Source organism: Lepisma saccharinum, chromosome 19 (genome assembly GCF_977018435.1).
Source record: "Lepisma saccharinum chromosome 19, izLepSacc3.1, whole genome shotgun sequence".
Lineage (NCBI taxonomy): Eukaryota > Metazoa > Arthropoda > Insecta > Zygentoma > Lepismatidae > Lepisma > Lepisma saccharinum.
The window spans coordinates 49,700,836-49,726,212 of NC_139247.1; the positions used below are offsets into that span (position 1 = coordinate 49,700,836).

Consider the following 25,377-nt stretch of genomic DNA (forward strand, 5'->3'; position numbering starts at 1 on the left):
AGGTTAAGGATGAAATTTTGTAATTCCTCATTCTTCTTAGCCTTTTTCATTATTATCTGTTGATATTTCACCCGATTTGGAGATTTCAAAGCACCTGCTATTCTAAACCTCTGCTTTCAAGAACCATGACTGCAGACTCATTTTTGACGCAATAACGCCTGCATCCTACTTCTCTTTTCTATGTAACACAAACAAGCAACTTAACCATTGCACACATGAGTGAGATATTGGTATGGTGAATTCCCAGCTTATTTAATGCCAGGGTTTGAAAAACCAGTATATATATATATATATTTTTAACCAACCCGGCCAGGTAAGTTTAATTGGGTTTCGTTGAGCTTTTATAAATAAAATATGAATATATGTAATATAATTCACATTTGTAATTGCTGCTCAATCTAACCACTGCACTTTGCCGACCGGCACACCAACTAGAAGACCACAACAAACTGCTAAACCATAGTAATGTTTATTTTTTATCCTTTATTCCCTTGCGATTTCCTGGTTACCTCTGTGGATAGCAAGTTTGAATTGATATTTGCAGATGATGTATCAATAATGGATACATTACGATATGATACATTAAGACTTTTGTCAGAAGCATCGAGAGATCATTTGCAGGTGTGTACTATTATCTTCAGTAACAAGCATAATAAAATAGCAATAGTATAGATCGTATACAAAGTATTCCCGATAGTAGATCGAAAGAAACTGACTTCAGTGACTTATTTATTAGTAATAGAGTAATCATGTAATTCTATGCTATTTGGTATACAAACTGCAATAACGAATGTATTCAATATTGAGCAAACATAAATATGTTGCTGTTCTACATACATATTGGAATATTTTGTCTAGAGTACCTGCAGAATCTACAGCTTAATATAGGCCTAAGTAATTTCTTAATAAAGATTGAACGTTTGTATTGGTGTACTGAGCTCTCATATTTTGTTCTACTTCATTTCAATATTACAAGTGTGTGCATTTTAGATAGTAAATTTAATCTCAAGTTATAATGACAGTCGTGATAGCATTTTAACTAACTCTCTAGCCTTATTAAACCCGAAGGTTCATGGCTGCAGCAACACAGGCCTTCCATCTGTCCCTATCTTGAGCAAGATCTATATACCCTTTTCCATCCCTACCGATTTCCCTTAGGTCCATCTCGATGTTGTCCCTTCATCTTCGTCTTGGCGTGATCACATTTTAAGAATCTAAAATGCAATCTGCATTAGTATATACCTCTATGACGTTTCTTCATTTCAGAAATCATTGAAGTACCAAAGTTAATGAAAAAACCAACTGGGTTTTAAAATTGGTTTCTTCAACTGGGTCCAACCCGAAAGAACCCAGCAGGCCCACCTTGGCAAACCCTGTTTAATGCACACATTGCAAAACATGGCATCAGCTTGGCACTCAAAACCCAAAACCCTTAACATGCTTCTTGGGACTAAAACTTCTAAAGTGAAGCAATGGAATTATATAAAACAAAAAGTCATAAGTTTTGTAGATATGCAGATATGAAGAGGTGGTATGTTGCAGTAATGTGGTGTAGTCACAGTACAGTGAAGGGAGTAAATTTTGAACAGTGCTACACCTGGACCAAGGTATCTCCCAGCCCCCATACAGGGCAGGTTATTTTGACAAAATCCTGATTCTAAGGTTGTCACTTGTTGTCCGAACAGGGGACAGCAGGTTACTGCCATAAGACAAGTTTCAGCACCGGGAGTTAGCTTGGATCAACTCTAGGAGAAAGATGGCAGTTCTCATATAATCCCCCACCAACTACAAGGTACGTGCCGTAATCAGATTTTTGCATGCTTGGAAGTGGATGTTGGCAGAGATCCACCGGCAATTATGAGAGGTGTAAGGACTGGATGTCATAAGCAAAAATGATGGTGCAGACAATTCACGCAAGACTGATCCAATGTGCATGAACATATACACCTGAGCACACTCTTTTGCATCACTTTAAGTGTGAACCCCCAAGCTCATGCATACTAACTTTCATCTCCTCCTTCAGCTGAAGCGTTTTCTGGCAGGACATGCATTTTGATAGTGATCCTGCTGTACAGACACATGACACGGGCCTACAAAATTTATTGTCATGCTACAACAAATATGTGGCTAAAGTATAATAGGTGGATTAATTTAGGAGATGAGAAGTAATTTGTACACCTAACAATTTTTAATAACTTCAATTTATATTCACTACAAGTACAACAACTATATCACAATATTCCACACCGTTTCCAGCTTTTGCCACAAGTTGATTTCCCAGTTTACCAGTCAGTACTTCTACATCAGTTGGAATTGTGCGAAACAAATCTTTAGGGAAAACTTTGGAAAATTCCTTTTAAATGCTCCCAACAACCAAAATGAATCAATGCTCAATATCTTACCCGTAACGCGGTGATACTGGACGGATCCCGCGGATGACCATTTTCTTCTTTGGTATTGTAGCCTTCTACCCTTTTATCTCTTTCGGATACTTTCCACAATTTAATTGTCTTATCTGGAGGAAAGAATCATCACCATTAAGAAATGCAAGGGAGAATTTTCTTATTATACTACAAATAAAAAAAAGCAGACAGTTTAGTTTGTTTAACTGTGAGCAAGAAATAAATTTGCTGTTACACTAATTCCAAAATGCTGCTACTAAACATTAAAAAACTGAGTTAAGAAATGTGGTTAATAATTTACTTTAAGTTAAACTTCATTGCACTAATTAAAGCTATGGTTCTTTTGTGGTGACAGGAGCATTTTCATTACTCAATGTTTCAACAAATTTCTCAGCAGTTATATCAAAAATGAAAAGCAAAATTAGTTACAAAACTGTGCAGAGTAATAAAAAGGTTTAGTCACTACAAAGAAAGTCAGGATGCCTACAAGTTCAAGAAAACAAAATTCCAGACTTTTCCAGGTTCTCCAGATCAAATCATTATTGTAATTAGTGTACATGAACATGTCTGGAAGAAGCTACCACATTTCACTACATAATCGTTGCACCCTGTATTTCAATCCAAAAATTGGTTCTGCATTGGCATGTCAGATATGGTAGCAGCACACAATCTTCGAACAAAGAAGATTATATCTTATAAGTCTGTACTTTGCAATACTGTAGTATATTTTCACACCAGGACAATTTCCTTTAAAGAAATCTTGCACCCCACTTTTTTTTTATTTTTTGCAAAAACAATAATTACAAAATCTGCAATTATGTGGTGAAATACAGTATTTGAGCCAACATTCACACTTAGAATCCCAGTTAACAAAGCTTTACATTCTGTAAAATATTAACTTCGCATGTCAAGAAGTGAAGCTAAACAGTGATTGACTGTTGGGTGGAGAAAGTTTCTATGTAATTCTAGAAAATAATGACTAATGGTTAACAATTCTTCTTTCTACGAATTCAGAACAATTACAGTGTAAATAATACATAATTATAGTAAAAATTTAGTAATATATTACTCCAGATTTGCAACAACAAAGTCTCAATACCAATAGCCACTTATTGTAGTAGATTACTACATGATAAGACCCTTATTCATAGGTCATTTAACAAACAATCTCTGTCATAGAAAACCTACATAAACTGGGGGTTTGTCGTGCTAACCATACGTCACCCCGTAATTGGTTGGATGATCTCCCATCTCTGGTGGGAACAGGCCTGGCAGTTGGTAGGTAGGCACTGGGCCTCATAGGCTGTTTATACCATGGGGGAGATTATTATTTAATAAAAAAATTCTACTGCAACTATCAGTATATCAAACTGAATTATAGTTTGTTCATAACGAACTTAAAAACCTTCTTGTTATTCTGTTTTTTTTATATTTTCTTTGTGCAAAACCCTACTTTTACTGAAATGCTACAAGAATATTGATTCTTCCAGAAAAAGAGTAAATTCCCCCAACATTCCCAGACTGGTCGACACATTGAGAGTACATATATTATTATTAGTGCACCCATGAATGTGACTATGCAGAAAATCTGTAAGCATACAAATTCTAAAATTCATCACTTGTGTAAAGCACTTAGGCTTTGGAACTATAGAATAAGCTGAGTTTTAAAATTGTTATGATTAAAGTAAAAAGAAAAGAATCAGTATTGAATAAATCCTTTGCAAAAATGATGTTTTAAGAAAGGATTAAGAGGTTCTTTCAATTACAGAAAACTACTTACCATTAGTTGATAGTAAAAAATGAGCAGGATTTCTTCTTCTTAACCATCTTATTTTATTGATTTTTTCTTCTATTTCTAAACTCTTGAGGTAATCGAACTCTGGTTCGTGGCTTTGGAACGTACTATACACATTGTACTCTCCTCTCCTGGGTATACAGTTTTTGGACTGGAAGAACAAAGAAATATGCTTAAGACTAAAACATAAAAAGAAACTATGTTGCAATACATTCAATACTTCATGTAAAATTGCAGTAATTGCCGTATTAAACAAATCAAGTATGCTCCTACTTCAAAGCAGCTTACAGCATAAAGAGTATTAAATTCGGGCTGATATGTCATGGAAGAGTGCTGTACTCTCTTAAAGTATTGGCCTGTACTGCTCTCTAGCTGACTTTTAGTGTGTTAAGAGTGACCTGATCAAATTCCTATGATATGATGTAAATGGCAGTATATGAGAGACCATTATTGTGGAGGGTGCGCTGTCAGAGGAAGTGCAGAACTCACCCATGACCGATAACATTGCTTTGTTTTATCTGCATATTAGTCATTACGTCTACGTTTCTAATAAGTTTTCATAAATGTATATTTTCTGTCATAGTACTAGACAATACGAAAAGTTTCCAAGTGCTTTTATATTATATCAGCTTACGAAGAAGCTGGTCACAGAATACGGAGTTGATTTGTTGTTACCAGAGTTTGAAGACACTTGCGACAGATGCCAGCCAAGCTCAAAACAATGATCAGTAGGGAATCAGCCAATTAAGATGAGGAGAATAAAGATTTAGGAGGTCGGTGGGTAAAATGACCATTCTCAGAGGAAGGTGGAGCATAGTTATTCATCTACCAGGACTCCATGGTGTTGCAAAAGATGCAAAAATTATCCGTAAAGTTTTCCAACTTCTTCCCTGTGATAACTCAGTGCACTAATGCAAAGACTTTCAGAGCAAACTATTTCACAGGGCTGATTTTTACAAATCCAGATACGATCCTAGCTATCATAGGCCTTCTCTATTTACATGGAATGAAGTCTGCTTTTCAGTGCATTCAAGATTTGTGGAGCACCAAAGTTCTTTAGAGCAGTTTAGAGGAACAGTCTTTTAGCACTCCAAGCTCTTCGCTCCGACAATGTATTACTCTATTTGAAAACAAACAATTTGAAAGAAAAAAAACAACATTAAAGACAAATAATAAACATATCGGTAGAAATACAAAAAATAAATTCTAAAAATTTGAAATATGGTGACATGACTCAAGCAAGTGCAGCTGATCATGGGTTAACAACTACAGGAAATTACATTTGACAAAAGGGTTTGGAAATTTTAATGTACAACCCACATGTTTATTCTGCAAATTAGCTTTAGCAGGCAGGTTAAAAACACATTTTGGACTGCAGCAAGTACTTCCACAACATCCACATAAATTACTTACTCCAAACTTTAAAACTTACTCCCATTTCATGTTAGAGGGGATAAAAAATGTGGCTGATAAGACGTGAGTGAGTTACTAGAGTATTTCAGTGGAAAGTGCCGGTGAACAGCTATAAAATGAAAAATGTTGTGTACTATGCTCAATAGCAAGCTCTTACAGCCGTCATTGCTGACAAACACAGAAATTCAACATCTTGCACACATGTGCGAAAAAAAAAGAACCAGTATCAATTCTACCCTCCGCGAGATGGATACGCGCCGGTAAAAATATATGAATACATGCTACATACAGTAAAAGATGAAAAAAGAGGACCCTCAAAAACAAGCTACACCACATCAGAAGAAAATGGCCAAGTGAAAGTGTGAACAACCCAAATGACGGACAAGTGAACAATGTTGTCAACCTAACAAGCCTCAACGTTCCTCAATCCTTCAAAAATCTCCATGTGCTAACCAGTGATCCTCCCACCCTAGACCTCATATGTGCAGCAAAAAAAAAAAGCAGCATGTTTTGCCCCCAACCTGCAACACACTGACAGCAGAAGGTGGCGCTAAACAAGACGTCCAAACCCCAGCCAACTCGCATAAAAATCAGGTCCATTCTAACAGACTTCAAATTGTGGCTGGAAGCAAACAACTGCTGGTGCATAAAATCGGATAAAACAAACCAGTATGTGATCATATATAAAGGTAATATGACTACTCCTGCAAGATGCATCAAAAACTAATTAGTGATTCATACAAATCCTTCGACAGTGACCCAACCGAAAAGTGCAAGAGTATCATTAAGCGTGCACTTGAAAGTTGTCATTCTGAACCAGCAGGATTGCAAACTACACCTTAACATCCCCCACCTTCCCCCACATAGCCTATGGCATTCCAAAAATGCACAAACTGCAGATTCCGATGCACCTCATAGTTGCAGGGTTCAAACCACCAACGGTTTACCTCAAACTGGATAAAAATCTCTAAACACAACCACAAACTGACGTACATTTTCCACAACAGCACAGATGCCAAAGAACTAATAACCTCAATAGAGCAAGCCAGCCATGCCAAACTCGCTAGTATCGATATAGTTGACATGTACAACTTCATCCACATTGACCTTGCCCTCACCTCGGTTGAAAGATGGCTTGCTACCAATAAGGTCTCACCAGTGAAAATGTCTGAGGTATCCAAGTTATTGGAAATCTGCCTCAAGCACAACTTTTTCAGTTTGGAGAAAAATACTTCATACAAACAGGAGGATTAGCCATGGGTAACCCTCTATCCGCTCCCATAGCCAATATTGTGATGCACCTTGACACATAACATATGACACCATTGTTGCTTACAAAAAGGATGAAGAAATAGATCTACTTATGAAAAACTTAGCAGCATTCACCCCAGGTTGAAATTTACAATAGAACTGGAAAACCAAGGCAGCATCAAATTTCTAGACCTAACCATCAAAAGAAGGGGTAACAAATTCACCAACACAGTTTACAGAAAACCAGGTGCAGGGAACCAATATATCCACTCCCTCTCCAATCACCCACCCACACATAAAGCTCATGTATTGCTTAACTTCTACGGAAGAGCTCTCTCGCACCTCACAAGCAAAGATGATTTGAAGGATGAAATTACCATGGTTACAGACATAGGACTTCAGAATGGGTACACAGTACATCAACTTTCTACATGGTGTAGCAAAGCTGAAATGCAGATGTGACAACCTAACCAATGCCACCAGCAATAAAACAAAATGAATTTCCTTCCCTTACCACCAGCCAACATACAACCGCCTAGCCAAGACCCTCAAGTAGTATGACATCAAACTCGCACACAAACCAGTGAACAAAATAGCCAGTGTCCTAAACAAACATCACCACTTGACAACCCGGGAGTATATGATGCCCAGTGTGAGTGCAACTCTCATTACATTGGCAGATCCATCAACGAACGTATACAGCACCTAACCGATGCAAAAAAATCCCTACACACTACCGGACTAGCTAAGCACCTCACAAGTTTAACAAACACAGGATCCAAAAAGTTTCAGTCAGGCATACAGCACGCACAATGATTGATACAAAAATCAAAGAGACTCACACAATTATGCACTTTCCATACGATCTGAATATCGACAGTGGTCACACACATGTTTAGCTCCTGCTTTTGCAACAACTCAAACCTATCATGCACAGCAGACGAACTGGCTACACCAGCGCTCCTAGCGGTAAGTGAGGAAACAACAGGAACCGGAAGTCTCTGGTTCAATCTTCCTGCATATTATGAGCTACGGACCTGTTTCCATGTTGGCACTCTGCTAGCTGTGTTTATCTTTCACTTGTGTATGCAATAGTGTATAATCTGTGCTCGGAGCCAATTCAGAAACCAAATGAGAATTTATCTTATTGATTGATTTAGGTTGCTTTTCTGTCACTTTTTGGATAATCGCGATGATTAACCTTTTGGCGCCCAAGGCCATTTTCACATGTAAGCCTCTCGGTACCGAGCCGATTTTGAGCAAAATGCAGAGTTTCAATTAAATGAGTGTAGATCGGAGACTAATTGCCCTAGAGAGATGAGTGATATACCGTTGTACGCGGAATGAACCAGAGATTCAGACTATATGAAATTTATGCAAATTCGGCATATATGTGGCAGGGGGGAAGGGGCTAACTCAAAATTCCAAAATTTCGGAAAAAAAAAATTGGTTCCCCCACCCTCACCCCAAGAAAAAAGTACATGACAGTGTCGACATGCACATGGAAATGATCGCTGACATGTAAGGAACACAAAAATATTTGCATTATTATCATATGACCAATGTAACTTGAGTTGTACCCCCAAATGGAATGGTCGGCATACCACTGATTCAAGCTTCAAAATGCAGCGGTACCTTGAAATGACTTTAGCTCAAGAGACTATTTGCCCTGGAGATATGAACGATATACCGTTGTACGCAGAATGAATCACAGATTTAGACGATATATAATTTATGCACATTCGGCATATATATGGAGGGGGAAAGGGGGAAATCCCCTGAAAATACTTTTTCTTTTAAAAAATGGGGTTCCCCCCCCCCAAAAAAGGATATGAAAAGTTCAAAATGCACATAGAAATTATAGATGGCATGTAAGAAACAGAAAAATATTTGCATCATTGTCGTATGACCAATGTAACTTGAGTTGTACCCCCAAAAGGAATGGTGGGCACGCCACTGATTCAAGCTTCAAAATGCAGCGGTACCTTGAAATGACTATAGCTCAGAAACTAAATGCCCTAGAGATAAGAAAGATATACCGTTGTACGCAGAATGAATCACAGATTCAGACGATATATAATTTATGCACATTCGGCATACATATGGAGGGGAAAGGGGGGAAATCCACTCAAAAATACTTTTCTTAAAAAAATGGTGCCCCAAAAAAGGTAAAAATGCACAAATTATGCAAATTTGGCATATATATGGAGGGGGAAGGGAGAAAAACCCCAAAAATTATTTTAAAAAATTGTCACTTCACCCAAAAAATGTCCTCGCACTTGGGCACAAAACGACACCTACGCACAACATTCACGGACGAAAAACTAGAACACAGTGAAAAATGAGCGGCGATTCTTGCAGCTGCTTGAAATTCTATTTTTAGACAATGCAGGGTAACCCCTGTCGCAACTTGTGGACACTTGTGCTAAAAAAAAGGTTTCCTTCAGCGTGCTTCGAAATTCCATTCTCACAAGGCAGATTCAACAACCAGTCTTCCCCCTCCCCCACCCTGCACCCCCTGCATGCACCCTCACGGAAAACTTTCATTTTGACATCGGATACTGATAAGTTTCCTTCGAATGCAGTTAACAGACGGGAGTGAAAAGCATTGCTTTAGAACAACAAAGCCAGTCTTCCTTTATCGGCAAAAATTTGACGTTGAAAAGAGCCACAAAAGAGAAGTACCTTTTCCCCTCCATTTTCAAGACAAAAAAAAATGCAAAAAACCATTTCTGTTAAATACATGTGTTAGGAACAATATAAAAAAATAAAATCGAAATTCTAGCCAAAAATAGAAAAGTTATAATGTAAAAACTACGACCTTGACACAGCATCTTGATCGAGACGCTTGGGACAGTGAGGGTTACATTTGGGTATCTCGTTCGAGATGCTTGGGCGGCAAAAGGTTACGATGAGTGGTGGTGATATGATGAAGGGACACTCACAAAGAACACCCACGTCCAGGCTGGGATTTGAACCTGTCACCCCTGACTTCTTGCAATTTGAAGTCTTGAATTTTACAACGATGGCTCAAAGCAGCAAAAGGAGTCTTCTATCTGGTTTGAGTAAAGAAGATGTACTTTGAGGAGTGATGAGCAATTGTAATTTTTAAAATAAACCCACTATGGAAGAGATGTGGCATTTGAAAAGTGCCCACTTAAGGGGTTAAGTGGTGAAACGGTAATTAGCATTAAATTCTGGACAAAGAACTTGAATATGAAAGTTGTCACGGAGAAGAATTTTATCTGCTGTTAAGTGTGGAAATTCTTGCTTTTCTTTTGTGGAATCAATGACTTACAGTTCCATTCATGAACATGTAATTTACCGTCGCACATATATACATACATACGGTGGTTAAAACAATTAATGCCGATCAATAGATAACACTTCCAAAAGTACTAACAGGCACATGCAACGCACACTCATTGCAAGAATCATTCAATGTTGATTTCTGTTTCCATAGCAACTTAGTCACAGATCGTAAGTACAGATGGTGCACTCAAATATTAGAGTATAGTACATAGGGAGTGGCCACAATACAAAGGCAATCTAACATAGCCATTTTTCTTAAAATTAAATAAAGGTACACATGTAAAGGAGTGAAAATTGGAGGAAATTCTAATAAAATGTAACCAAGGAGAAGCACTGGCTCAAGTTCAGATTGTTTAAGTCAATTTCATCATGGTACACTGGTATTTTCTTCATGGTTTTATTTCCATTTATGTCTGTTAACACATACTTTTAATGTTTTAGTGATTACTTGCTGCATGTTTGAGAATGGTTCTTCACTTTTGAATACTCCTACATGGTTCTTCTATTGCAACCAGCTATTCATTTACTGTTGTCTTTGTTAGGGTTTCGTAGTTAGGTTAGGCAAATCAGGTTCAGGGCAGGATAAATGTTCGTTACACTGTCACAAAGAAAGTCGATTTGGACTATTCAATTTTAACTTCCAAGTATTCACATGTGCACCCTAATCTTGTACCAAACACATTTTATTAATTAATGATTTTTAAGTACCAGTAATACCAGCAGTTTTTATTTCCTTAAAGAAAAAAAGCTTCACATAATGGTTACAGTACTTTTTTTTTGCAGAAAAATTTGGCATTAAATCTGCAACAATTATGCAGTGAAATACGGTAATCTAGGGGAAATTTCAAACAAGTCTATATATATTTTCAGAATTTAAAATATCAGCGAGGTTCTTAAAAAAGATAAGTTTCAAAACAGCCCAGAGAGGGTCAATATCAACACACCACCACCTTTCTTTTTTTAAAAAAAATTCTGAAGTCTACCAACAATAAGTTTATTTCTCAATGAGATACTTCCAGCTAAAGGCTTCAATGCAACAAATTTTCATCTTTTTCATAAGTACGAGATGGATAAATCAGAGGGAAATAATAACAGGACTCGAAACATCACGGTCGCCAGGTCGACTAAAAATTTCAGCTTAGCGACTGATCTTTTGCTGTAATATTGCAGTTTTGTTTTTTAAGTTTTAGTGTACAAAACTTTCAAGATTCTAGGTTCAAATTGCAGTACAGCGTAAGATAGTAAATTATTTTTTTTATCAACATTGTGAACATTCTATAGAATCTGTAACAATTTCTTACTCTTTGTCCCCCAACACCCCATTTCCAGCTTTCTCACATAATTCAGCGATGTTTTGAATACGGTGATGATCAGCTTATAGACTGATTGATTTGCTTTATTTTACTTCGTTTTTTGTGCCACTTTTGGCTAATTTGCAAAGATGGTGATGAATGATGAAATTGATGAATACACAAGTACAAACATCCAAGCCCAGTACGGGATTCGAAACCGGGACCCCAGGCATCGTAGCGCAATATGCTAACCACTCCGCCACAGGGGCTGGCCCAGCTTCATATAGTATCCACAATTACTAGTAGGTGGTTTTCTGGTGCCTAGCTCTGAAGAAAATTTTTCGAGCACTGAACATAACTGTTCCTTCTAGGTGATCAATAAGGACATTAATTTCACTTCTAACACTGAAAAATGTCATTTGTTAGTGCGATTGTGGTGGATACAATAATAAGACTGAACATATTTGTTTATGCACATTAAGTAGGAAAATAATGCAAAACCAGACACTTGTAATGAAGTCAAGAGCACTTAACTATTCAGCTTGGCAGGATGGCACTATGGTTTACGTAGAAAGTAAATGTAAATCAAATCTTTTTTTTTTTCACTGCCAACTGTCCTTGTGAATAGTCATTCATCTTGCAGTGAGGGACAACATTTAGTAAAAGGTTTTACATGCAAAACAGTGACAATTGTAACAAAAATAGCAAAAGTAAAGGTACTTATGAACAGTATTATTTTAATTTTCGTTCACCCACATGGTTTTATGCATTGCATTTTCTAGTAGCAGTCATGATGTGAACAATTGATACAGAGGCAGAATTTTAGTTTTAAGCTGCTGTACCTTCTCCAAGTTCCTTGTGAAGATCATCCTACTGAGGAATGAAATGTCTGGCAAAGCAAGAAGTAAATGCTGTAGCATCTGTGCCTAACGTAGTCTATATTCTTAATAATGCAACAACTTTAATGGGGACATTTATGAAGAACCTAGATGAATCATGCAAACAAACATATTTTGCACAAACACCTCTAACTCTGATTTCAAATTTAAGATGGTGATGGTCTGAAGAATTTACACTACAAGTTTCTATTGCAATCTACAAAGAATTTCTTGCTTACATTCCCTCCTACACATTAACTCCAGCGCAGTCACTGGACATCTTAAGAACCGCACATGTTCACAAATATATCCACACTACATTATCACATACACAATTTTTTATAAAAGAATTGACTATGATTAGCTCTCAAACTTTGCAAAATTAACAGCAGAGAGTACTAACAAATCTAACACAACCTCAACGCTTGAAACTGTCAAACCTGTTGACCGTAACTATACTCTTGAAGCACATTAAAAAAATAAGATTTTTCAATGAAATGCAGAGAGAATTTCATTACATTTGGGTCAAATAGTACTACAATACTACTACTCTTACTATTAATAATAATTAATACTTACAGTGGGATCTCGTTGAAAAATTACAACTCTACCACCCTTATCCCCTGTTGCTAGCAGATCTCCATCGTGGTTGAATTCCACACAGGATATTATGTCCGCTGCAAAAAGGACAAAATAGCTGTATAACATGCATCTTATTCAATTCAATATCTACATAATAATTGACACATACAATCTACCCAAATGGGCTACTTTCTTTTAGAACTGTGAATAACAATGCAAGATTTCATAACCAGAACCGAGCCAATTTATGTATTTTATTTGCACGTTTAGCTGCAGACAACAGAGAATACAAAATATATATTATCATAATTTTCAAGTCTACATGTACTGAGATACAGTACGAACAACAACCAAAACCAACATATGAAATCCAGTAGCAGAATAGAAAACATATATTTAAATCTATTCCAATAATCTATTTATCATCTCTGGAAGTTTGGTAAAAGAGATACTGTTAATATTTAATACAGTCGAGTTACATTGTTGGGAAAGAAAAATACTACAAAAATATGCGGGTCAAATATGATGAAGGATGGAGAATACTTTATAATCATCAATCAAAGGAAATTTATTTCTCTCCTGATATTTTAGCTGAAATTAAGGCAAGGAGACTGAGCTGAGCAGGACATCTTATCAGAATGAATGATGACGAAGTCTTAAAGAAAGTATTCTCCGTAGAACATGAGGGAGACAAAGAAGAGGGCTACCCAGGATACGATGAATAGATGATGTGGAGGGAGACATCAGAACACTGGGTATATGAAGATGGAGACAAAAATCATAGACATGAATAGATGGGCATTGTTGAGAACACTAAGGCTATGCTACAAGGGCCGTAATGCCAAAAGAAGAATCAGAGTTACATTGTTCACCAGAAAGGCTGCCCACAGTTTCTTCTCTGGAGGAGGAAGTAGGGTGAGCAGTGCTTAACCCTCCCGTTGCCAAGCTTTTCGACACCTTTATTTTACCAAGCGGGGTATTTTGACTACCCCAATACAATTTTGTGATTTAGTGTAATATTGTTTTTAAGTTCTGCTATTTTCAATGAATAGCTTTATTTAGTATTGAAATACAGTATTTCAAATTATTATAAGTATTTAAACTGAACATAAACCCTGTATGGTGACACTAGTGCAGCGTTGCCATGTATGCACCCTCTAATTCAACTCAACAATAGTAACCTGACACAATAGAGAACAATATATGTTTTTTGAGCTAAGCAACGGATGTAAGGTAAAACTCAACAATGGAAAAATTAAATAACGAAGAAGAATCAGACATATTTCGTAAACCTTCTCACAACCCCACCAATATATCCCGTCGATAATAACTATAAAAACAAAAAAAATGAGCCAGTCACGAGTGTGAATACAATTTCCATCATTTTAGAACAAAGTTATGAAACCACAAGTATGTAGCTCTTCAGATAAAATTATTATAAGGAAAAATCAACCTGGGGTAGGCAGAATACCCCGCTTGGTAATGCGAGGGTTAAAGTAGGTTGATACTTTCACCCCAATGACGAACATCCAGACTAGCATAATTTGCATAAGTAGCCCCCTGCAGATATTAATTCATACAAGCATCCCCTACCTTTCCCCCTAGCTATGAATTTCCACTTCAAACATGGAAAAGGGGGGGGGGGGCAGAGTAAGATTTCATATCTTGCTTTCACTCAAAAAAACTCATTTTAACTCTTTTATTATTATTTAAAAAAATCATAAAATTGAATTGTAAATACAGTGGTGGTGTTTCCAAGTTCAAACTTCAGTTCACGATTTAAATAAATTTTGTTAATGAAAGTTTTGTCCTTCTGTCCTCTTCATGGTGCACATTTCTCGGTGACTAAATAATCTGCCATCTTTCATGGTACCCCTCGGCCATGTTCTCACATTACAATTTCAGCATTTGATTTATATGAAATCCCCCCCCCCCCCTGCATGTGCACATGTTCACCAGTAAGGGGAACCTAATCTAATGATTCTTGTTTCTTTTTCCGATAATGCTTTCAAATCTCTAATTTCTCATATATGTGTGTTTAAAATCTTTAAAAAATGAACTGAGATGATCATATATAAGGGCAGAGCGTACAAAGGTTATCGGGCAATGGGATCTATTAGTTCAATTAAACAAGGTTCAGCTAACCGTTATTTTCAAGATAAAGACTCAAAACTTAAATTAGTTCCAGAAGGAGAAGAAGGAAGAGTTCCATTTAAGGTCCAGCTTCAGGTATTTGCCCGAATTGCAAAATTAAGCAAGAGTACATATGGCTGGTTTTTTGGCTTTAAACTACATAATTAATGAGTACGGGGATATTCAAGCATTTACGCTTAACTAAGACCATTTTTGAATGGCTGCCTCTAAGCAAGAAAAATTACCAAAAAAAGAAAGTGAAGTAGGTTGGTCCTTCAATTTTAGTAAAATTACAAGTCTTTCGTAGGATCTATCACATCATCAACAAAAAGAAATTGTTCACCTGAAGATGGCCACTCTTGAAACATAGTGTTAGAATAAGTACAAGCAGCAAAATAATGCACTGGCATTTTTAAGTGTTTTTTGTTTTAATTTTCTTGCGACATTTCATCCTGGTTTCCCAGAACTTTCTCAAGCCTAGATAAACACACCCACAACACTCAATCTTCCATGACTAGTCACTCTACTCTTCTAAGAAAACGTTAAATAAAAACCACTTAAAGTAAGTGTACATTATTTTGCCTCTATAAAACCTTTAAGAGCTACAAGTGCTAGACAACGGATAATGCCAAATTAGCACTGCATATTAATAAGGTGACCAGTTGCTTGAAATGCCCTGGTGCAACTGCGTTTATGTGAACCACTTGCTGTGTATAAATTATTAAACATTTTATGAATGCAAACACATCGTGCAAACTGTGGTAAGAAATTTCACAATGTGTGAATAGAAACTTTCACAAGGCTCCTGTAGAGACCCTTTCAGAACTACAATGGCAGCAATATTTCAAGACAGGACCAATTAGGTTGTGGCGAAAGACATGATGGCCTAATGAACAGGAAAGCCATTCTCTCTGAGACAGTCATAAATTTTTGAACTGCAAGGTTCATTGTTAATGTTAATGCTGTATGAAAAAAAATTTGTATTAAAAAGGGAAGAAGAGAAAGAAAAATTATTATAGCCATGGTAACATAAATCAATATGTACCAAACATTGATGGACTTTGTAAGATTTTGTGAACCTGTACTTTACTTTCTTTAAATACAATGATTAACATTAAATGCAGCAATATTATAATTGTTCTGCAAGTTCAAGCACAGCAGCAGTTATCAAGAGTGGTGACCCAGCAAGGATTCGAACCTGGAATCTTCTGATCTCTTGATAAAAGGTGCTACAGGAAGTGATCATCATCCAATGAAGTTTCACATGCAAGTACACACCCACCAAAAAAAAGGAACTAAACTAAACACCATGAAAACTGTCCAGTCAAGGTCACGCCACCCACGCACAGTGTTGCCAATAAGCAACAATTTCAACTTTCAGTCCAAACAAAAAATGTTAGAAAATAGTACTAACGTAAAGAACGCTACGAGTTATATTTTACACTGAAATACTTTATTGGCCATTTAGAAAGAAATGAAAACAAGTTTCCATGAAATTCATGAGGAAATGAGTTTTTTACTTCGAACTGTAAAAAATAATGGAAGCAGCGACACAAGAGGGTTGGAAAATATAGCAAAGCCTTCTTAAGGTTCATAGATGCATACAGTATATATTTTCTACACACAATGTATAAGCATGTGAAGTAAAAAAGTAAAATGTTCCAAGATTCGCAAAAAGTTTTGGGTTATATAATGTAAAATATCGTCGCTCGCTAACTCGTATTCTATTTGATCACTTAAAAACTTTCAGCAAGTAAGTTTGTAATAAAACATTGAAATTAATTTTAAGAACACATACAGCGTCTTTAGACACACATGTCAACTGTATTTTATGTTTTATTTTAACGAATTTTGCTGCACATCGATCTTGCGCTCATCTGAGCACTGCCCGAGACGTGTTCCCGGCTACTGGGGAAAAAAAATATATCCCGTAAGTCCACACTAAGAATTATGACTCTATATATAAATAACAGTGCTGGCACCAAGATTAATCATCTACGGGTGGTGGTGGGTATCCAATTAAGGGAGTGAAATGTTGAAAATGAAAACAACATGAAACAAACATGTACGGATGTTAATACCAATCACCTTTCAGTAGGTTTCCATAAAAATATGCTATTGAAAATTAATTCTATCATAGCCACTGGCTTAATTTTTGCGTATTTGTGTTATTTAGCACCGGTTTTCTGGTATCTTTGAGGATGAAAATGAATGAATGGACACTTGCAAAGAACACAAGACCGGGACTCCCAACCAGTGAACTTCAGTGGCGAGAGCAAAATTCGGCCCCTTATTGAACTGTGGCAGGGTTTCATTCTTGCAAGATTTTAAAATAGCCAACAAACAAATATATTGTAATTTAAAACTAACAAAGCTTGTTCAAGGAAGGAAAATGTCATACTATACTACGTTTACACTTCAAGAAAGTGATTATAAAATGTAAACAGAAAACGACAAATGGGCCAGCTGAATAAACAAAAGGGGAAACAATTCTTAACAACAATGTTGGCGAAAGAGCAGCTGATGATGATCTTTGTGGAGACCGCCGCTACTGCATCAAAGCAAATGTTAAAATCATCCATTACCCCCCCCCCCCCCCAATTTGTAACTCTTTGCTGGTGACTCGAGGACAACATTCACGCCCTAAGGCTTTGCGAAAGTTAAGTACTGCTAATACGTTGTACAGACTTTTCAGAAATCCCACAAGCTGCCGGCGTCAGTTTTTGTACTTGTGCAAAGTTGATGTTTTTCCTTATATGCAAGATTTCTGAAAAACTTGTAAACGTTTCCAGTTGTTACATTACTTTGCTTTTTAATGTCCATTCGCCAGGCACGTACACCACCATCACTTCCACCTGCTATTGTACCACACATAGGATGCTGCTCCTCCATGTCATTCATAATGAATGCAAAGGCAAATAATCCACACACAATACACCATCGAAGATGCAATCAACCGTATACGTACAAAGCGTTAAGTGTGCGTTAAGTGTCTAACTGAGTAGCTTAGAAGAGTGGCAACCCTGGAGGGCCAGGGGGTGTCAAGGAGGCATGGGGAAGCTCCGACCTTGACTGGACAGCTTTCGTGGCGGGAACTCCAACAAAGTTGATCTAAACATTAAACTGGGTGCTGATCGACTTGTAATGGAAAAAGATAAAATTATCTTCTTCGTGCAAAATTTCCTCATTGGAGACTACAAATTGTGCAAAATAAAACCACAATGGAACAAACAGGCTACAAAAACAACAAATTGTTATATCTGCCAGTCATTTATGACATGCTAAACTTATCAATTCCACAAAAAAAAAAAGTTTTAAAATCTGCATTTCTTGGAACCCCTGCCAAAAATCATGCAAATGTAAAAACAGAAGAATTAAGCACACTAATTTGGACATTTACAACTACAATAATTATGTTAAATGTTACAAGTGACAAGTTACTTCTAACTAGCTTCAAGATGGATGGAAATGGAGCACATTTATAAGACTGAGGAAATAAATTATGAAATATTATTGTTAGGAGGTACTGGAAGAAGAGTTAAGAAAGCCAGTGTCAATGTGACCAAATATTTTCTGAAGGGATTTGAATGTTCAACCACATACTGCCTCACAATAACATATCTCCACAAACACTTAACACATGTCAACACTATCTACTGAAAACAAGTTCGGAAGAGTTCTTAACCCACACTACCATAATGAAATAGACAAAGCATCCGGTACCATCGACCCCCCGTACCCCTGTGATAAGGTGATGATTTTTGTCATTTATGAAGATTATGTTCTATACGAACGATTTGTGTTGTTTTTAGCTTTAGGAGATGTATTATAGTAGAGTAATGAGAGTTTTTTTAATGGGACTATGTATGACCTCATTTCATCGTTGTCATCTGCATGTGATATGAAGGAACACGTTGTTACGTTGTTTGTGTTTTGTAACTTGGAGCCGTGTTGGAAATATCGGAGATTGAAGGTTGGCAATCCTGGTGTTACATCGGGGAGCGCGAGATTTAATGCAGACGATGTTTCGGTAGACAAGGAATGCTTACAAGGTTAGGTTAGGTAGCATTAGCATAAATACAATGACAAATTATAATTTAGGCTAAGAGACGTAAACCTAGCTAGCCTAACTTAACAACGTAGGCATTTAGCCTAAAATGAAAAAGCTATCTCCCGTGACGTCAGAACACAAGGTTGCTAAAGTGTTGTGCAATAAGTGAGACCCTTGTGTTCTGACAGACGAGGAATGCCTACGAGGGTAGGTTAGGTAGCATTAGCATAAATACAATGACAAACTATTAGTACTAAACCTAGCCAGCCTAATAACGTAGGAATTGTGACGCCAGAACACAAGGTTGCTAAAGTGTTGTGTAATAAGTGAGACAGTCATGTGACATACTGCCCCAGATTTTCTTTCGAAAGTGGGCATGCGTTTTTAGTGTGGTAAGTGCTATCAATGAAAATGTCTGATTTGTCTTCCAATTGACACATTTCGCCCCTGCAACCACGTAGCAGAAAGTGCTTTGTTTTAAGGTTAGTACTTTTTAAAATTATATATTTTTGTTCGCATTGGAAATAGTTGTTAGGTTAGGAGGGCCAGGTTTGGTCACAATAGTGATTTCACGTTTTCTTAGTACTTTCAAAAATTGTATTCTCGTTCGTATTGAAAATGGTTGTTAGGTTAGGAGGGCCATATTTGATACCGATAGGGATTTCACGTTTTTGTTACACCAGGAGTGTTAATTTTGCTGCTGTTTGGGAATTTTTTACAGGAAAAATGAATGTTAGTAGCCCGGAATAGGAGTTTCTTGTGCTTATGCGGGTCACACTTTGGGATCAAATATCTCAGTTATTTGTGGTTTCCTAACGCTGGAACCACTTTTATATTACGCAAAACGTTGAAATCTGTCCATTAAAAAACTCAAGGGGGTACAGTGGGTCGACGGCTCCCAGCATCCAATATAAAAAATTATCAACCAGCTGTTAACCCAATAAATAACCACAGACTTCCAACAGAAATTGAAAAGGGCATCAAAGCAATCATTTGTATTAATATTGGGTAACACTTTCGTATAGCAGAAATGGTTTCTTACTTTTTACATAAGAAAGTACTTAAGCAAATCATTTTCTTTAGCGTTGTTGAAGTTTGGGAATGTAATTTTGATCCATTTTCATGCGAAATCATGGGTTCATCTGCGAAAATATCTCTGCACATTATTGCTGCTGCTGCCATTTGCTTTCTGCACGTGAGCACAACATTCCGTGTGTTACATGACGTAACCCCCAGTAAGTGTTACAAACCTCGCCGCGTTTTCACTATAACATGACGTGTCGAGTATTTTTATTTTTTTAAAACTATGCTTGCCTAACCTAACCTTATGGGAAATGGTTTGTGGGGCTAACATCAATGGTTTGCGAGGTATTAGCATAATTTCAAATCCGGGCTCGAAAGTAGGTATTTTTTTTTTCGGTGAAGAAGGTTGGAACACTGCATACACACTCCAAATCGACAAAACACTGGCACAACGCACGATGAACCAGTGCCATATTGTGTGTTACAGAAAGCACTCGGAAATGTAAGAAATAGACATTATTTTCATTAGAAATTCAAAATTACACCTAAAGAAATGTTCCGCAATACAGAATAGTATGTAAGCAAAGTAAAAAAGTGTGAAATAAAAGATTTCTAGGTGTTTCACCTATACGAAAGTAGTATCTAAATGAAATATAGCATGGCATAATAACTGACTGTTCAATTTATATTATTAACCATTGGTGTAAATTTATTTTCTAATAACAATTTATCCTGTACGACACTGTTTATTGTCATTAAGCAACCTCAAGTTGCGATAATGCAATCGATTCTAATTGTAACCTCATTAAGATAAAATTGTGCATTTTACTTATTTTAAGTTTATTTTCCTTTTCTATCTTTATTATTAAGTTCAACGAAAAATGGTGAGATGAAATTGCTGAGAAACATGTCCAACTTAAACCCAAATCCAACACCTAATGGGATCTGTGAGTAAAGCACTCAGCCACAGTGGTCACAGTCAAGCATAATGTCATATTTCATCTACATATATCCTTGAGTACAATGAAGTACATCCTTGAGTACATATCAATTACTTTGTGCAGAGGTAACAAAATTCATAATTAGGATATGCACCAATGGACATGAATACACAATTGAAGTAAATCCTGATATAACAAATTACTGAATTCAACTTGACCATTTAAAATTTTAAAAAAAGCTAAGATGAGAGAAAGGTAGCATTGTATTGCTTCCTACAAGTCGATGCATGTAGGTTACAAGAGAAAGACATACTCTTTGACATAATTGAGTTTTCAGTGACATATCAGCTTTTTTTATAAAAAATAAAAAATAGTGTTAACAACCTGTTATAAATAATTCTGCAAATGTTATATCTAACAACTTGGAACTTATTGCAGAAACAGTAGGATGATGCTCGTTGGGATAATGAATTGAATTACATATCAAAGACAGTTTATGCATTACATGATAACAGTAAATTCAATTTAATGCAGCTGCAAAATGAACACTTCTTTCTCTTTTAAAAAGCACTGACATACAAGTGATACATTTCAAATGACTGAAGTGCTTTTCAAACCGGTAATTTTTAAACGATCGTTACATTGTAACAATGCACTCGTACATGCATCTAGCAAAAGCGACAGAAGTTGACAAAACTCTTTGGCGTTATAAATACATCAGAACTACTATATAAAGAGTAGGGCATTTTGTTGTCCATTCAAATATAAATTAATAAAAATGTCAATACCTACCTTCAGTCACGTCGTCGTCAAGCGTTCCTTTCACTTGTGAGAAGCACCACTGGATCTCACCATTACCTGCAAAACACGTAGAACTGTCAGATACAGGCATTGTAGATAACTTATATTAAGGCTGCACAGAATCCTTAATTCAATATTAACAAACACTTTTCAAATCACAACAAAAAACGTTTTTACTCATGCGATTGTTCAACTAGGATAATCTGATAGCCAACTAGGTCGCGCATAATACGAATTTAGATCCCCGCGAACAAATACTTACCGGCCATATCAAACAACGACAACAATTATGCGTTCTCCGTGATTTATTCCTGTTTGTATTAACCGGTTAATGGCAATTTTGGTAGAGTAGACAAGGAGATGAAATTAGATTTCTAACATTTCATTGAAATTACTGCAGACACAATGGCGGCACTCACGAGTGCATAACAACGACCCTGACGTCACGACGCTTTGAATCTCGGGAGTGAAAAAAGAGACGAGCGGCCTGCGTCAACACTGCAAGAACGCGGTAGTCGAAGAAATCTCGCTTATTTGGAAGTAAATTTCTTGCGGGCGTTCAGAAGGGAGCAGGGGGCCACGACCCTCTCTTGAAAACGGGTGTCTCTAGAAAACTACATATTTTACACACAATTTTATCTCAGTGAAAGTATTTTTTGTTAATTATTATTAGGGCGTTACAGGGGAGAATTTGTTTAGAGGGTATATTATTATGCGAGTAACGTCTCGTCTCCCCCCCCCCCCATGGAAAAATACCTTGTATCCCCCTTCCTGGAAAAACTTCTCGTACCACAGAATTTATGATAATATGCCAATGGAACAACAATACTAGCGACTTGCTTCACTTTTGCTTGATGTTAGCAACACAACGACGTGTTTGCTAATTTGAAGGGAACAGCTTGTTCAAGGGCGGCCAATGTCATACATGGACGACCGGAGGGGCGGGGGGCACAGGGGATATTTGCCCCTAATATCTAATATATATTATTAGGTAATACTTTGTTTAGGTGATGGGAAGATAATAGTTAACTCTTTTTATTTAATATTCATTAATGTTTGATATTTGGATCCATTATTAGTGATCTCTAAAAAACACGCCTTCAGTATCAAGTTATGTCCTTGCAACGCTCTTAAAATAATTAATATAAATTACAACCGTAGCCCCCTTGCACCCTTCTGGACGTTCATGATGACACACACATTACGTCTAACACTTCAAGAAAGTGGTCTTAAAGTGTAAACTTTCAGACTCTCGTTACAGTCTTATTGAACCAGTGAAATACAAAATAAAGTCATCCTTGCCTTTAAAAGCATACTGTTTGAACCTTTGCAATACAACCAAGTGAGGTACAAAATTAAGTTATTCATCAAATGTTAAATACGTTATATAGGTGACAATAACTGCCGAGTGTTCTTCAGTAGTGTGTTGGGTAAATATAGAAATTGCCACTATGCAACCTGAAGATGAATCTGAAACAGTTAGTGTTTTCGGTTGTGAAAAAGGAGTGCGGAAGAAAATTAAGGAGTGCGCAAGCACCCACCTGGCACCCATACCGATATCCATCTATACCTATGCTTGGGAAAAAGTAACAATTAAAATTTCTTCCAAGAATTGATTAATATTAATTGGTGAGCATTCTACTCCAATTATAAGAACCAATTTACCAGAGTTTTTCCTTTAAAATGTTAAAAATTACACTCGAATATATAAATGCCATCAATGTATGTAATCAAAAAATAATTGTTGTTTTTTCACATAACATTCGCGCAAAATTAATGGAAACTTTCAATTCTGAATAACTACCAGTCCGCGAATGTGTCGCGCGGCATTTTTGTGGACCCCGCGAAAGCATCGACCAGTATCGGTGAATAAAATCTACAAGTGTTCGAAATTTCATGAAATTAGCATTGTTTATTCCAGAAGTGCAAAAATAATCACTTGAGGGAGAAATAGTGTGGGGAATTTGAGATTTTCACCGTGTCGGAAAATTGAGATTTCTTTTAGTCCAATTCCATCCCGCACACCCCTACTACGGCAGTCAACACGATTGTAATCTCTAATGTTCTCTCGCTATTGTGCTGAACATGGCAGTTAATAGCAGTAACTTACAGCTTGTAAATCACAGAAAAAATATTATTTGTGACAAACTATTGCTACAGTTTCACCCAGTGGCGGTGATCGGGTTCCAAAACTAGGGGGGAGGGGGCAAGGGCAGTTTACTTCCCCTTGGTAGATAAGGTTTATCATAGAGGGGGGGGGGGCAAAAGCGCCCCCTCATCAACATTCGAATTACATGAACTTTTTTTCAGATATCTCGGGGGCAAGTGCAAGCTTGTGCAAAAAAGTTTTCTTCCTCTGATGACTCACATTCTCGGAAAGTGAAAACATGAATTAATTGTGCTCTACAGGACTCTGTTATGATGGCCATGCAAATTGGGCATTACGTCAACACCGACGCTCTGTCTTCCGTATAAGCAAGGCGCTATGTAACCTTGAGAGCAGGTGAAAATCGAGGAGATAATTTCGAAAGCAAACAATGTTTTTTTGCCTCGCTACGCACGGTGTAATAAACAGGAATCGGCGCTTTTTAAAGGGACTGTTTTTTTTTTATCAGTCGGTTGTCACAGCGGACGAGACGTCACTCGGAAAGAAACACTGACCCTTGATGTTTACTCGTTGGATGCCATCATTGTCACTCTTTTATCGACCTTAATCCTCTTTGGAGACACGTGTGGCGTGTCCTTGGAAGTGAAATGGTTCTTAATCTGACTTTCGAAGACACACTTACTGTAAGTGCATTAAGAACTAGGGAGTGGCTGTTTACATGGACATTGATAGATTGATTGATTTAGCTGATTTTACTTCGCTTATCGGCAGAGGCGTCTCGTGAACGCATGCGGTGCATGCTGCGCATGTGTCAATTGTGGGGAAAAGGACAGCTTGCTCTGCGACGACATTCATGAGCATTTCTACATTCTAATTTCTTCATATAGAAGTATTTATTTTACACGAGAGCGCTCAACTAAGCTTATATTACATTTCTTGGCTCTGAAGTGAAAGAAAGTAATAATTATTTTCCCACAATTGACGCATGAGTCACTTCAGATCCAAGAAATGTAATATAAGCTTAGTTCAGAGCTCTCGTGTAAAATAAATACTTCTCCTATATGAAGAAACTACCGTAGAATGTAGAAATGCTCATGAATGTCGTCGCAGAGCAAGCTGTCCTTTTTCCCACAATTGACGCATGCGCAGCACGCACCGCATGCGTTCACGAGACGCCTCTGCTTATCGGACACTTTTGGCTAATCGCGAAGATGAGGATGACTGTTGAATTGTTGATATGATGAAATTGATGAAAGGACACTCACAAAAACACTCATACCCTTAGCAAACCACTTTACATTTCTTTATGTATCCTGCAGACCAATCACCCTCCCCCCCCCCCTCGCTGCGCCCATCGCAGGCGTCCCCTTATCCTCATTCATTCTGAAACCTGAAG

The 25,377-nt window shown here is 37.1% G+C and overlaps 1 protein-coding gene across 4 annotated transcripts in view; it reads right to left on the reverse strand.

The window, feature by feature from the left end:
- Positions 1-25,377, reverse strand: part of tws (protein phosphatase 2 regulatory subunit tws) — a 241,570-nt gene that overhangs the window by 37,090 nt on the left and 179,103 nt on the right. For 3 of the 4 annotated variants that reach the window (XM_083140840.1, XM_083140836.1, XM_083140838.1), the window contains 4 exons: positions 21,866-21,931; positions 12,923-13,020; positions 4,183-4,348; positions 2,403-2,515 (listed from right to left, as the gene is read on the reverse strand). In XM_083140840.1, coding sequence (XP_082996966.1) covers positions 2,403-2,515; positions 4,183-4,348; positions 12,923-13,020; positions 21,866-21,931 — 443 coding nt within the window. Of the gene's footprint in view, positions 1-2,402; positions 2,516-4,182; positions 4,349-12,922; positions 13,021-21,865; positions 21,932-22,136; positions 22,325-25,377 lie in introns of those variants that run through there. The other variant, XM_083140839.1, reaches the window with a different exon arrangement.